Here is a 12,219-nt window from a genome sequence, read left to right as displayed (position 1 = left end):
ACAAGTAAATAATGTAGAAATATGAGAATGTATATGTAACTTGTAATAAAAATGTATTTTAATAGATTTAGTATTTATCCAGAAGTAATCTGATTGTGGTATTTTCTTCACAATATAGCAGTGAACTACCCTCCTCAACATTGAAATTGCAATAGCAAGGCGGAAAAGGCATGGACTTATGAAAAAAACAGGATTGACAGACATGTTAATGATGGGAAATTATGAAATATTGTAAAAATGTTGAAAACGTTTTGATTTGTTCAATATCGAGTATGAGCGCCTGTAGAAATACTCTGAATGCACTTGGGTATGGAAAGCATCAAAATGAGATGCTAGCAGCTCCCCTTGCAATTGCCAACATATCAGTTGTGCTCAATGGGAGACAAGTCCGAAGATACTGCAGGCCATGTTAGCACATTTAGGCCACGCAGGATGCTCACAGTTACACAAGCAATATGCAGCCTAGCATTCTTGTGTTGAAAGAATACTTTGGAGAAATGGCTGTTCCACTAATTTCATGATCAAATCAATGTAACACTGAGCTGTTAGTGTACCTGTAAGGCTACGTTCCGATGAGGAGTTTTTAATGTTGCAGATTTTCTGCACCATTTCTGTACATATTGAGTAAAATAGGTTACTTGCATGTTTTCAAAAATACACAGTGTAAAAAAATTCACCAAAAACCTCACTGTGGGAACGTAGCCTAAGGTCTTCTTCACAAGTCCATATGAAGCACATACGTGAAAAAACAGTACTGGTGTGATCAGTGTTTTAGCAGTGTTTTTTCAGCATGGATAAAGAAAGAAATGCCTGGGTGTAACAATATGTAATAATAGTTTTTCACTATTTATGACACCCAGGCATTTATGGCTTGGCTTAATATATAGCACACACTTTGTGTGGGCATGGGCAGTGCATATTCATATACATACTAGCCTTTTTTTTCTTTTTGGATGTTTGCCTTGGTATACCAATGCTTTCTTGTATTTCAACATACATACCAACCGATCTTTGAACACACCGTTTTCTTCATTCCCTTTCCATTATGTCCTCACACTTAGGCTGTGTGCCCACGATGCATTTAATAAGCGTTTCCGCAGCGGCAAAAACGTTGCAAAAACGCTTAAAAAACGCATGGTAGAAGGCCTGCCATGTTCCCCAATGATAATACGCATGTGCTCTGCACATGCTGCGGAAATTTCCGCTGCGGATTATCATTGCGGAAAAAAACACAGCACTACCAATTATTTTGCGGAAGCGCTGTGTTTTCGCCGCCATTGACTTGCATTAGAACTCTGCTGCCTGACTAATCCACCTGTCCCCCCGCTATTCCCCGGCCTCTCCTCTCTGTCAATCTCTTCACTAGCTCCCCATTGCTCAGAGATTCCAGTTCAAAACTGTAACCATGACATACAAAGCCAATCACAAACTATCTCCTCCATATATCTCTGACCTAGTCTCCCGTTACATACCCGCACGCAACCTCCGATCCTCACAAGATCTCCTTCTCTACTCCCCTCTTATCTCCTCCTCCCACGATCACATCCAAGATTTCTCCCGTGCTTCCCCCCTACTCTGGAACTCTCTACCCCAACACATCAGACTCTCGCCTACCGTGGAAACCTTCAAAAGGAGCCTGAAGACCCACCTCTTCCGACAGGCCTACAACCTGCAGTAACCACTGATCCACCACACCGCTGCACGACCAGCTCTACCCTCACCTACTGTATCCTCACCCATCCCTTGTAGATTGTGAGCCCTCGCGGGCAGGGACCTCGCTCCTCCTGTACCAGTCACTGTCACATTGTGTTCAAGATTATTGTAATTGTTCTTGTATGTATACCCCTTTTTCACATGTAAAGTGCCATGGAATAAATGGCGCTATAATAATAAATAATAATAATAATAATAATTAGAACGCATGTATTCCGCTTCACTAGATAAGCACATGCGGAATACATGCGTTCAATGTGCGGATGGTACCCAGGTCTAGAGGAGAGGAGACTCTCCTCTGGACCTGGGTACCATAGAAACTGTAAAAAAAAAAAAAGAATAAAATAAAAAAATAAATATTATATTTACCTTCTGATGACCCCCAGTCTCCTTGTCTGTGCTTGCCTGCAGCTCGCGATGGACTGGAGGACCTGCGCTGACGTCATAGTCATGTGACGGGTCACGCGACGCTGACGTCGGCAGGTCCTTCAGTGTACCGCGATCTGCCGGCAGCCAGGACGGAGTGAAGCAAGACTGCGGGGGCCATTGGAAGGTAAGTATAGATTTCTTTTTTATTTTTAAACATTCTTTCGGTCACAGTACATAAATCCATGCCGGTTGCATGGATTTATATAGTGTGACCAAGTTGTCAAGCACTTTCCAAGTGATGCTAAAATCGCTTGGAAACAACTTGTCAACCCGCATGCAGAAATGCATGTGAAGAACGCTTCACTTCCGCTTGTCCCTGGCAGGAAAACGCATGTACAATCCGCATGCGTTTTTTCTGCCAGGGAGATGCAGAAACGCTCAGGAAAAATCCAGAGCATTTCTGCATTGTGGGCACATAGCCTTAAGGCTGGTCTTTCTCTCAAATGCTTTTTGATTTATATTGTTCAGAATCATATATATTCATACATTTCACTTATTGATAGATCTTATATTTTACTTAACATATATACTTGTTGACACTTGCACATCTTCATGTGTGGATATGTGAAAACGTTGTGGATCTATCCAATATGCCTGTATACCTATGTACCGAAGGCTGGCTTTTTTTATTCTATACTTTATGTCTCTGCGCCTGTGTAGTCTACTTTGATGCCACAGTTAGCGTGGATGTTTTCTGTATATAAGCTCTAATTACCGTTGTTACTTTTTGGCTTTACCTTTTGCAAAAGTGAAAAATTTAGGGCTAAAGCAAGATTTTTGTGAAAAACAAAAACCTTTTCAATATGACAACCTAATGTTATCAAATTCTGTGCCGTATCTGTGGATTCAAAATTCTCACTATGCCCCTGGATAAAATCCTCGAGGGGTGTAGTTTCCAAACTCTCTGGTTCTCTCATCCAAGAGATTTGGGCTGATTATACAAATGACACTGATCAAACTCTGGTCAGAGTTTGATCAAAGTGTCGGCATAGTGTGATCCAATTCATTCCGATGTGGAGAAGTTTGAGAAAAAAAGGAAAATAGCATTAGGTAGATTCTAAGTGTTTTCTGGATGTCATAATTGGTGAACTGTTATGTTACTAATCTGACAGAAGAGATCGGCACACATCTTGGTAATCTATGATCTCCATTTCCAGCAGATTGTGGTTGCACGTGTGTAGTCTCTCTTCATTTAGATAGAACAGAAAAATAATTCTGAATAGACAGTGATGCAATCACTTATCCTCTGGACTTGGCCAGATAAGCACCCAAGATCACATACAACCCTAGATCACACAAAAAAAAGCAGTTGCGACATTTTTGGCTCTGTACAGTGCTGAATTGTTTTTTCTTAATAGCCATTTCTTCAACAGAGAACCAAGTATCTACATGTTTTATTTACATTTTTTACTAAGTCTCTTAAGATGGCAGTACTAGTGGAGCAGTTGGGTACTGGTTGGAATATTCATGTGAAGGATTTTGCTGAGGTCAATCTCTCACCAGGGATGTTTTTTCAGTCTTCCCATCTACTGTAGAGTCAGAAAGTATAGATCTGTGTGTGCATTTTTATAGAGTGTGTGTGTCTGTGTGTAAGTAAAATGTTCATACATATCCTTTCAATTTTATGTGCAGACAAAATAACATTTTTAAACAGTAAGAAATGAAAGATCAAGAACATTTTAAAATATGCTCCACAGCCTGCAAAATAACAAACAATCATAGCCGTCTCTGAAAAAAAAGGGTTAATTTGGCTTGCAACATCAGCACAGGTGTCTCATGACATGCAGATCAGCAGCACTCCCTTTGTTGACATTCCAAAGAGGGGGAGAAGTAAAATGGGAGCAGTTTTCAATGTATCCAATAATTAGAAAAAGGAATGTTTGTAGAATCCAAGAAAAACAAACCACAGTTAATGCATTTCTCATTGACACAAATGACTTCTATTGAAAAATTAAATTAAAATAGGGATTATAAAAACCACAATACTTCTTCTTCACTGTGATACATTTTACGCCTGGTTGGGAAATCAATGTGCTACATTGTATGAAGGTACTTATCTCTATCCATTCAGCCCTAGTACAGCACTTAGCGCAATGGAACAAAACAAGACAAGACAATGTCATTGGGCCAGTCCCCTGAAAAACTACACAATTGTCAAAACGAATCCACGCCCATCAGACTGGTCCGACCAGATTACCATACAGCGTGGGAGAATTTAAAAAGGTTTTTGGGGGTATACAGTGGGATTCAGGGGATTATATAAGCATTTATGGAGGGCACCACAGGCGCTGAATAAAGTGATAGTTTTAGTTGAGATATGGCAAAACTGGTGACAGGTTCCCTTTTTAGGAAGCTTTTGTTCACAGCTTGTATGTGCATCATGTCGAAGGATACTGTTGTTGTGTTTTGTCAAATTTACTATTAAAACAGGATGTAATAAGACACAAACATGGTACAGATCACCTTTTTCTGTCCTATTGAAAGCAAGATCTGGACTGCTTTGTTTCTTGTACTGTATTAGACGTAAATGGCAACCGCAATGCAAAAGAATCAGAATCCAGTTTTAGAGGCACATTTTCTATTCTTGTAAAAAAAGAACCATTTTATAGGATGAAGAATGATGGTGTTTACAGGGCCTAAGGCCATGTTCAGACCATGTTTTGCTGCCTGTTCCTGACTCTGTTAGGAGCACCTATCTCAATCCCCAAAAAATGAGAATCAGATGTGCTCTTAACTTCAATGAGACAACTAGAGTCCAATACATATAACTTTGGACTCAGTTTGGCCACCTTATTGATGTAGTCTACTATGATACTTTAGTCCAGCTAAAAAAAAAAAGACACACACTACCAGAGAGAAGGTCAAAGAGTAGTTATTTAGGAATTCGGACAAGCCATTAAGAGGCAAAAAGTGTTGTGTGAACTTAGCCTTTCCTTGAGGTTACAGAGACTTTTTCAATTTGGTAAAATCTTTACCTTTACTCTGAGAGAAACACACAACGTGGTTATTGGTATGTATGTGATACCACACAAGCATTTCTGTATCAGGTGTACTTGGGACTTTTACATGAAAACAGTCTCAGAAAAAAAATTGCCTTCTTGTCTAGGTGGTGGTTCAGCACAGTTTCATTTTCCTAATTATACACGACACATACATTAAACTGGAAAAGTACAGCTGACATAATGCTCATTCTATAAAATTGCACATTCTGGTAGAGGGGCACAAAAAAGCACACAGAACTGAATATGAAAAACAGAGCTCACCAAATAGCTATAAAAAAGGGCGAAAGATTCTCACCTGAATGGCGAAGAGCTGAAAATCCCTGTTCAGTTGATAGGAAATCAGGACCATGATACCAGTCAACTTCCGAGCTGTGAATTAAAAAAAAATAAGTTTTGAACAGATTAATTACATTTAAAGGGGGCACAAGGACTAAACCATGCAGCCAATTTTTTTACTGTTGAATGTAATATGTATAGTTCAGAGGCGATGTGCAATGTAAGTCCATGAAGGTTTGCGTTAAAGAACAAACTGTCAGCTTTGTGTGCCGCTATATGGGGGAGATATTCTCACCTAGGAGCAGTGCTTAGGCACACTAGCACAGAGTATCTCCACAACATGGCATCTGATAAAGCATGCCACAAATTATTTTCACTCTAATTTATATGGAATCCAATAGAAAAAACTCCATATGGTGTGGAAATTAAGTGAAGTCCCAAGACTGCCCCTATTCTTACACCATATAACTGTGTGCATGAGGCCATAATAGAAAGTATGTACCGATGAGCTCAGAAGTTTAAATACCCATGTAGAATCTTTTAAAGGTGTTTTGGAAAATATAAATGATCCTGTAAAATGCCATCTGTTACTTTTTGAATATTAGTCTGCTGAATCTACCTATATCTAATATCACCAATTTATGTTTATCCTTTAATAATAATAATAATAATAATAATAATAATAAGTGATACTGCAAAGATTGCCTTGATCAAATGTTTGCTGTGTATAAATAGTCAATGAGTTTCTTAGGACTTATTCATAATGTGTTCAACAGAGCGACCATGCCTTTTTCACACAGACACAATAATGTCTACATTTGAAAAGAGAAAAGACTGACAACTTGCTAGAAAGTTGTGTTAATGAAGCCCACATGTTCATATTTTGGTGTATGTTTGCCTTATTTAACTTAATGGGAACCAGTCAGGTCCCCCATGCTCTCCAACCCAGCAGCATTCACATATGTATTACTAAATTCCCTGCTTAACCAGCCCTGTATAAATGTTATTCACTTACTGTAAATGCACGTTTAAAAAAAGTATTTATAACCTCCGATTTTCCTATGCTAATTAGGCCTTTGACTAGTTGATGGGGCACTAGTTTCACCAGACTTGTCGGCCCTTTTTACATGTTATCATACTCCTGTAGGTGTGATAACATGGTTTGCAAGAGCCGGCGTCATTGTCACTTCCCTTCAAATCTCGCACATGCGCACATAGATCCTCTATGGGGTTAAGGTCAGGCGAGTTTGCTGGCCAATCAAGCACAGTGATACTGTTGTTTGTAAACCAGGTATTGGTACTTTTGGCAGTGTGGACAGGTGCCAAGTCCTGCTGGAGAATGAAATTTCCATCTCCAAAAACCTTGTCGGCAGAGGGAAGCATGAAGTGCTCTAAAATGTCCTGGTAGACGGCTGCACTGGCTTTGAGCTTGATAAAACACAGTGGACCTACACCAGCACATGACATGGCTTCCCAAACCATCACTAATTGTGTAAACTTCACACTAGACCTCAAGCAGTTTGGATTGTGTGCCTCTCCACTCTTCCTCCAGACTCTGAGACCTTGATCTCCAAATGAAATGCAAAATTTACTTTCATCTGAAAAACAACACCATTGACCACTGAGCAACAGTCCAGGTCTTTTTCTCCTTGGCCCAGGTAAGACGCTTCTGGCATTGTCTATAGGTCATGAGTGGCTTGACACAAGGAATGCAACACTTGTAGCCCATGTCCTGGATACGTTTGTGTGTGGTGGCTCTTGAAGCAATAACTCCAGCAGCAGTCCACTCCTTGTGAATCTCCCCCACATTTTTGAATGGCCTTTTCTTAACAATCCTTTCAAGGCTGGGGTTATCCTGGTTGCTTGTGCATCTTTTTCGACCACACTTTTTCCTTCTACTCAACTTTCCATTAATATGCTTGGATCCAGCACTCTGTGAAGAACCAGCATCTTTAGCAATTACCCTCGTTGTGGAGTATGTCAATGACTGCCTTCTGGACATCTGTCAAGTCAGCAGACCTCCCCATGATTATAGAACCTACTGAAACAGACTAATGGACCTTTTTAAACACATCGGAAGCCTTTGCAGGTGTTTTTTGTTAATTATTCTAATTTACTGAGATAATGACTTTTGTGTTTTCATTGGCTGTAAGCCATAATCATCAATATTAACAAAAATAAAACATGAAATAGATCACTCTGCTTGTAATGACTCTATATAATATGAGTTTCACTTTTTGTATTGAAGAACTGAAATAAATTAACTTTTTGATGACATTCTAATTTTGTGAAAAGCTCCTGTAGTACAAGCGATCAGACAATTGCAGGTTCTAGTCCCCCAAAGGGAATAAGAAATACAATAAAGAGTAAAAAAAAAGGTCTGAAAAAAATAACAAAAGACACAAAAAGTTTGAATCATCCTCTTTACACCCCCCCATAAAAAATAAAGAAAATAAAAAAATCCACATGCGGTATCACCACATCCAGAAAAGTCTGATTTCCTAAAATATAAAATAATTATTCAGATCTGTAAACACCATAATCAGAACAAAAATGAAAAAAATGTTTTGGGTCATCACAACACAGCAAGAAATACTCTAAAAAGTGATCAAAATGTCGTAGCTATACCAAAATGGTATCAATTAAAATGTTGTCTCACCCTGCAAAAAGCAAGCCCTCGCACAGCTTTATCTACCAAAAAATGAAAAAATTAAGGGAAATGAGGAAAAAAAAAATAAATAAAAAATCGCACCATGCCGTGTAAAACGGCCGAGACTCACCAATGATGCAAGTCAATGGGTGCGAGAAAAATATCGCACGGCACATGGACCATGCGTGTGCCGTCCGATTTTTATGCACACATCTCAAAGGAAACTCTACTTTTCATCAGCCAAGTACAGTAAATTCACAGTGTGAATTGTCAGGAAGGATAGATAGATAGATAGATAGATAGATAGATAGATAGATAGATAGATAGATAGAGATTGAAATATGTCAATGAGATCTATAATCAGTTATTTGCTTGTGTATTTATGTGTCCTTGTAGTTAACTAATAAATAAATAAATAAAAATGGCGTCAGGTCCCCCTTATTTTTACTAATCAGCTGAGGGAAAGCAGCTGTGAGCTGCTGTTATTAGTCTGGGAGGGGGGAAAAATCCATGGCCCCTTCCAAGCCTATTAATAGCCTTTGCTGGTTATTAAAAATAGGGGGGACCCCACGTCATTTTTTTGGGGTCCCCTCTTTTTAATAACCAGTAAAGGCTATGCAGATAGCTTTGAGCTGTTACTAATAGTCTGGGAAACTCCATGGATAGTGGCCCCTTCCCATAATAACACCAACCTCCAGCTGGTTATTAAATATAAGGGGGATCACACATCATTTTTTTCAAATTAATTATTTATTTAATAGGTTTAATAAGGCTAAATACCCTTTAGTGCCACATGAAGGGCACTAAAGGGTGCTAGTTTATGATATCTATCCTATTTATTCTATCTATCTATATAGCGTATTTTATGGATTATAAAATACACCGCAAATATTGGCATGGAAAATAGGAAAAACATTTTTTTCAAATAAAATGGTGGTGCGTTTTATAATCCATTTTAAAAGGTAGCTTACCTGGGGGGGGCAGCGGCGGCAATGGAGCAGGGTCAAAGTAGGCAGGGTCGATGCTCCAGCAGTGGCAGGAGTGGGGCGATGCTGCAATGCCTGGCCGCTTATTAAATGTCGGCCCTGGTGATAGGAGTCCCCTTTCCCATTCAGTTCCTTGTGGTGGGCTTTGGGAAAATGGCTGCAGGAGGCAGCGCATGCACAGATTGAGATCTCGGGAAATGCTGCCAGCCTCCTGAAGAAGCGACCCTGCCACCTGTGACCCCACTCCACCGTGGCCAACGTCCCCAATAAGCTCACTTTAGATTATAAGAAGCACTCCCATTTTCCTCCCAAACTTGGAGGAAAAAAGTCTTATAATCCGAAAAATATCTATTCTATCTATATCTGTATAGAAGATTGTTTTATTAGTTAGAAAACCAGCTTGAAATGACAGAATTACTGTATGTAAAAGCTGATGTTAAAAGTGCATTGCATACGGATTGCATACGCATGTCATAAGGATGCTCGGTGATGAAAAAACGCACACTCGCATAGCACTCACATAACAAATGGATGCTAGGTGAGAAAAAAATGCATGGCACTCGCCAACTTTTCTGACTGAGAACCTCAGCGAGTTTATATACGCAGATGTGAGCGAACCCTTAGACTAGTCCTGCCCTGTATCCTCTAATCATGCCTCCCTGGGCCTGACTAACATATTTTATACAATCCATCTCGATAGGACTTGCTACCCTGTTGGGCGCATATACAAGATTTTAGGCAATCCTATCTTTGGAGTGTTGCCATTATCTTCTTACTCTGCATCTTTGTTGATGCATAAATAAAAGCTATAGTGTTCTACGGCACAATTTGGTGATTAATATCATTTATTTATTGGCTTTTAGATTTTTTTGCAGGAAAGATTGCAAGTAAAAAAAAAATAAAAAAAAATCAATTCTGCATTTTTTTCTTAGCTTTTGTGGTTTCATTTTTAAAAGGTCTCCACCATGAGGTACAAATGACATGTTAACTTTATTGGGTTGGTCAGGTCAGTTACATCAATCTAGGCTATGGAGTTTGAATCGTGGGTGTCAGTTTTGGGTGGAGTTTAGTGAAATGTTCAGACTTCATCTTTAATATATTATCCGTTATAAATATTGGTTAATTAATATGTTAACTTTCATAGGAATTTAGACAAGTTTGCAAATTTTAGTGTAAATATACTTATATTTATATTAATAATTATATTTTTAGATATTTATGAAAAATGACACTGATAATACAATTTCATTACAGGAAATTCATTATGAACAATTATTGGCCATTTATGTGTGAGAAGCTCGGCTTACCGACTCCACAGCCACTGCCCTGACAGCATCACTATATTTACAGTATATAGTTTTACTTCTTCTGCACAATAAATACATTTAAAAACATTAATTTTTTGAGTTGCTATACATTTGTCAAACTTTATTTCCTCAGCTACAGCCGTGTGAGAGCTTACTTCTTGTTTAAAAAGTTATTTTCAGAAATACAATTTTGAAGTACATATTACCTTTTTAAGCACTTGTTATTCTTTTATTTTTTGGAAGGTCAGGTGATCATTTTAAAGCTTGACTGATTATAGATATAGTGATAACAGTTAAACAGTGGTGTACTTTTTCTATATTTTTTTTATACAATGCGTATTCTAGTGGAGGGAAAGTTTTTCAGTATTTTTTTACATTGTAAAAATATTTGTAAACTTTTTTTTATGTTTTCTTATTAAGTTATTTCAGTTCCACTGCCCTACTGCAGCTGCTGGGATTGGATGGATTCAAATGAAATCAAATGAAATGAATAGCAACCACAATATCTACACTGGGAATTTTTAAAGGATATTAATAAACAGTAATTTTTAGGTGTATTTTTCTGTGAAATTTCATAGTTACCATAACAAATGCAAGATTTGTCTTCAATCTTGCATGAGATCACCATGTTAACACAATGTGTCCGATATATTGCCAAGGAGCCCTGGCAATAAAGTTGAATAAAAAAAAACTAAGTCAAATAGCATGCAAACTCTACCACTCTACCAAAATGTAATCATTTATATATGTTTTTTTTAAAACCACAAGAAACTTACTTGGTGATGCAGTCTCCAGTGAAAGAATCACAGTTTCCCGGGCAAGAACATGGTCTACAACCATATTCACCAAATCCCCAATATCCAACCATACATCGGTCACAAGTAGGGCCAGCTACACCGGGTTTGCAGGGGCAGTTTCCATTCTGAGGGTCACATAATGTGTGGTTGCTAAAGGAATGTTTTGCTGATCCAACAGGGTGACAAGAACATGCTAAAAGTGGAGAAAAGAAAAACAATCACTGGTTATAATACGTAATATATCCTGTATGCAGACACAAAACTGTTAGCAGTGCCTGTAAAGAGAACATTTTCCAGTTGTACAAGTTAGCTTTGTCAAAATGGGAGAGATTGAAGTCGATGGTACACAACATTATAGCAATTTAAAATGTATTCCTCTGTACTAAATATAGTTAGAAAAACTAAGCAAATTGAAGGGCTTGGACCAGGATCAGACCAGCATATGAAAAATTGTCTGCGTTTGACCCAGATAACTTGAACGATATTCATCCATACTGTCATCCGAGCGCCATCCATGTGTCCTTTTTTTACATCTGTGTGAAGTCAGTGCACAACCCGCTTTCATATATCTTCTTTCAATAATGTACATGATAAAGTAGTTTTCTAGGTTAATAATGCCACTATTTCCTTAAAAATCGGATGCTACACAAATGTTCTGTGTGGAATTAGGTTTTTCACAATGAGTTTTTGCTGTTGCAGATTTTTTGAGGTATACAGACTTGAATGGGCGCATCTCATGCAAGACTTGGAAGAGAATATTGCATGCAGTCATCTTTTTTCACATGAATACTCTATCCATGTGAATACAAATTGTCAACAGTCCTATTCACTTACATTGGTCAGTGTGCTGTCCAATTGTATTACTCCACTTTTTGATACCCATAGTTGTTTTGTATGCCTCCTCAGAAGGCTATATACTAGAACTGTTTTAATTTCTCTGAAAAGCGGGGTACGTGTAATGAGTGGGCTGAGCTGTGGCAGCATGCACTTTTGACATCCTTTCCTTCACTTTCTGTCCACTGTATAAGCCCATGTCTGTCATAGTTAGTTTGTTCATTG

General features: G+C 38.4%; 1 protein-coding gene across 2 annotated transcripts in view; it reads right to left on the bottom strand.

Moving 5' to 3' along the window:
* The window catches only part of NTN4 (netrin 4), a 164,917-nt gene that overhangs the window by 33,486 nt on the left and 119,212 nt on the right, over nucleotides 1-12,219 (bottom strand). For both annotated transcript variants that reach the window (XM_073651676.1, XM_073651675.1), the window contains 2 exons: nucleotides 11,140-11,353; nucleotides 5,440-5,513 (listed from right to left, as the gene is read on the bottom strand). In XM_073651676.1, coding sequence (XP_073507777.1) covers nucleotides 5,440-5,513; nucleotides 11,140-11,353 — 288 coding nt within the window. The remainder of the gene's footprint in view (nucleotides 1-5,439; nucleotides 5,514-11,139; nucleotides 11,354-12,219) is intronic.

Source organism: Phyllobates terribilis, unplaced genomic scaffold, assembly GCF_046119375.1.
Source record: "Phyllobates terribilis strain yellow unplaced genomic scaffold, ASM4611937v1 Scaffold_11__3_contigs__length_659146591, whole genome shotgun sequence".
NCBI lineage: Eukaryota > Metazoa > Chordata > Amphibia > Anura > Dendrobatidae > Phyllobates > Phyllobates terribilis.
The sequence above is the reverse complement of the archived record's forward strand: the minus strand, read 5'-3'. Positions and strand labels throughout refer to the sequence as shown.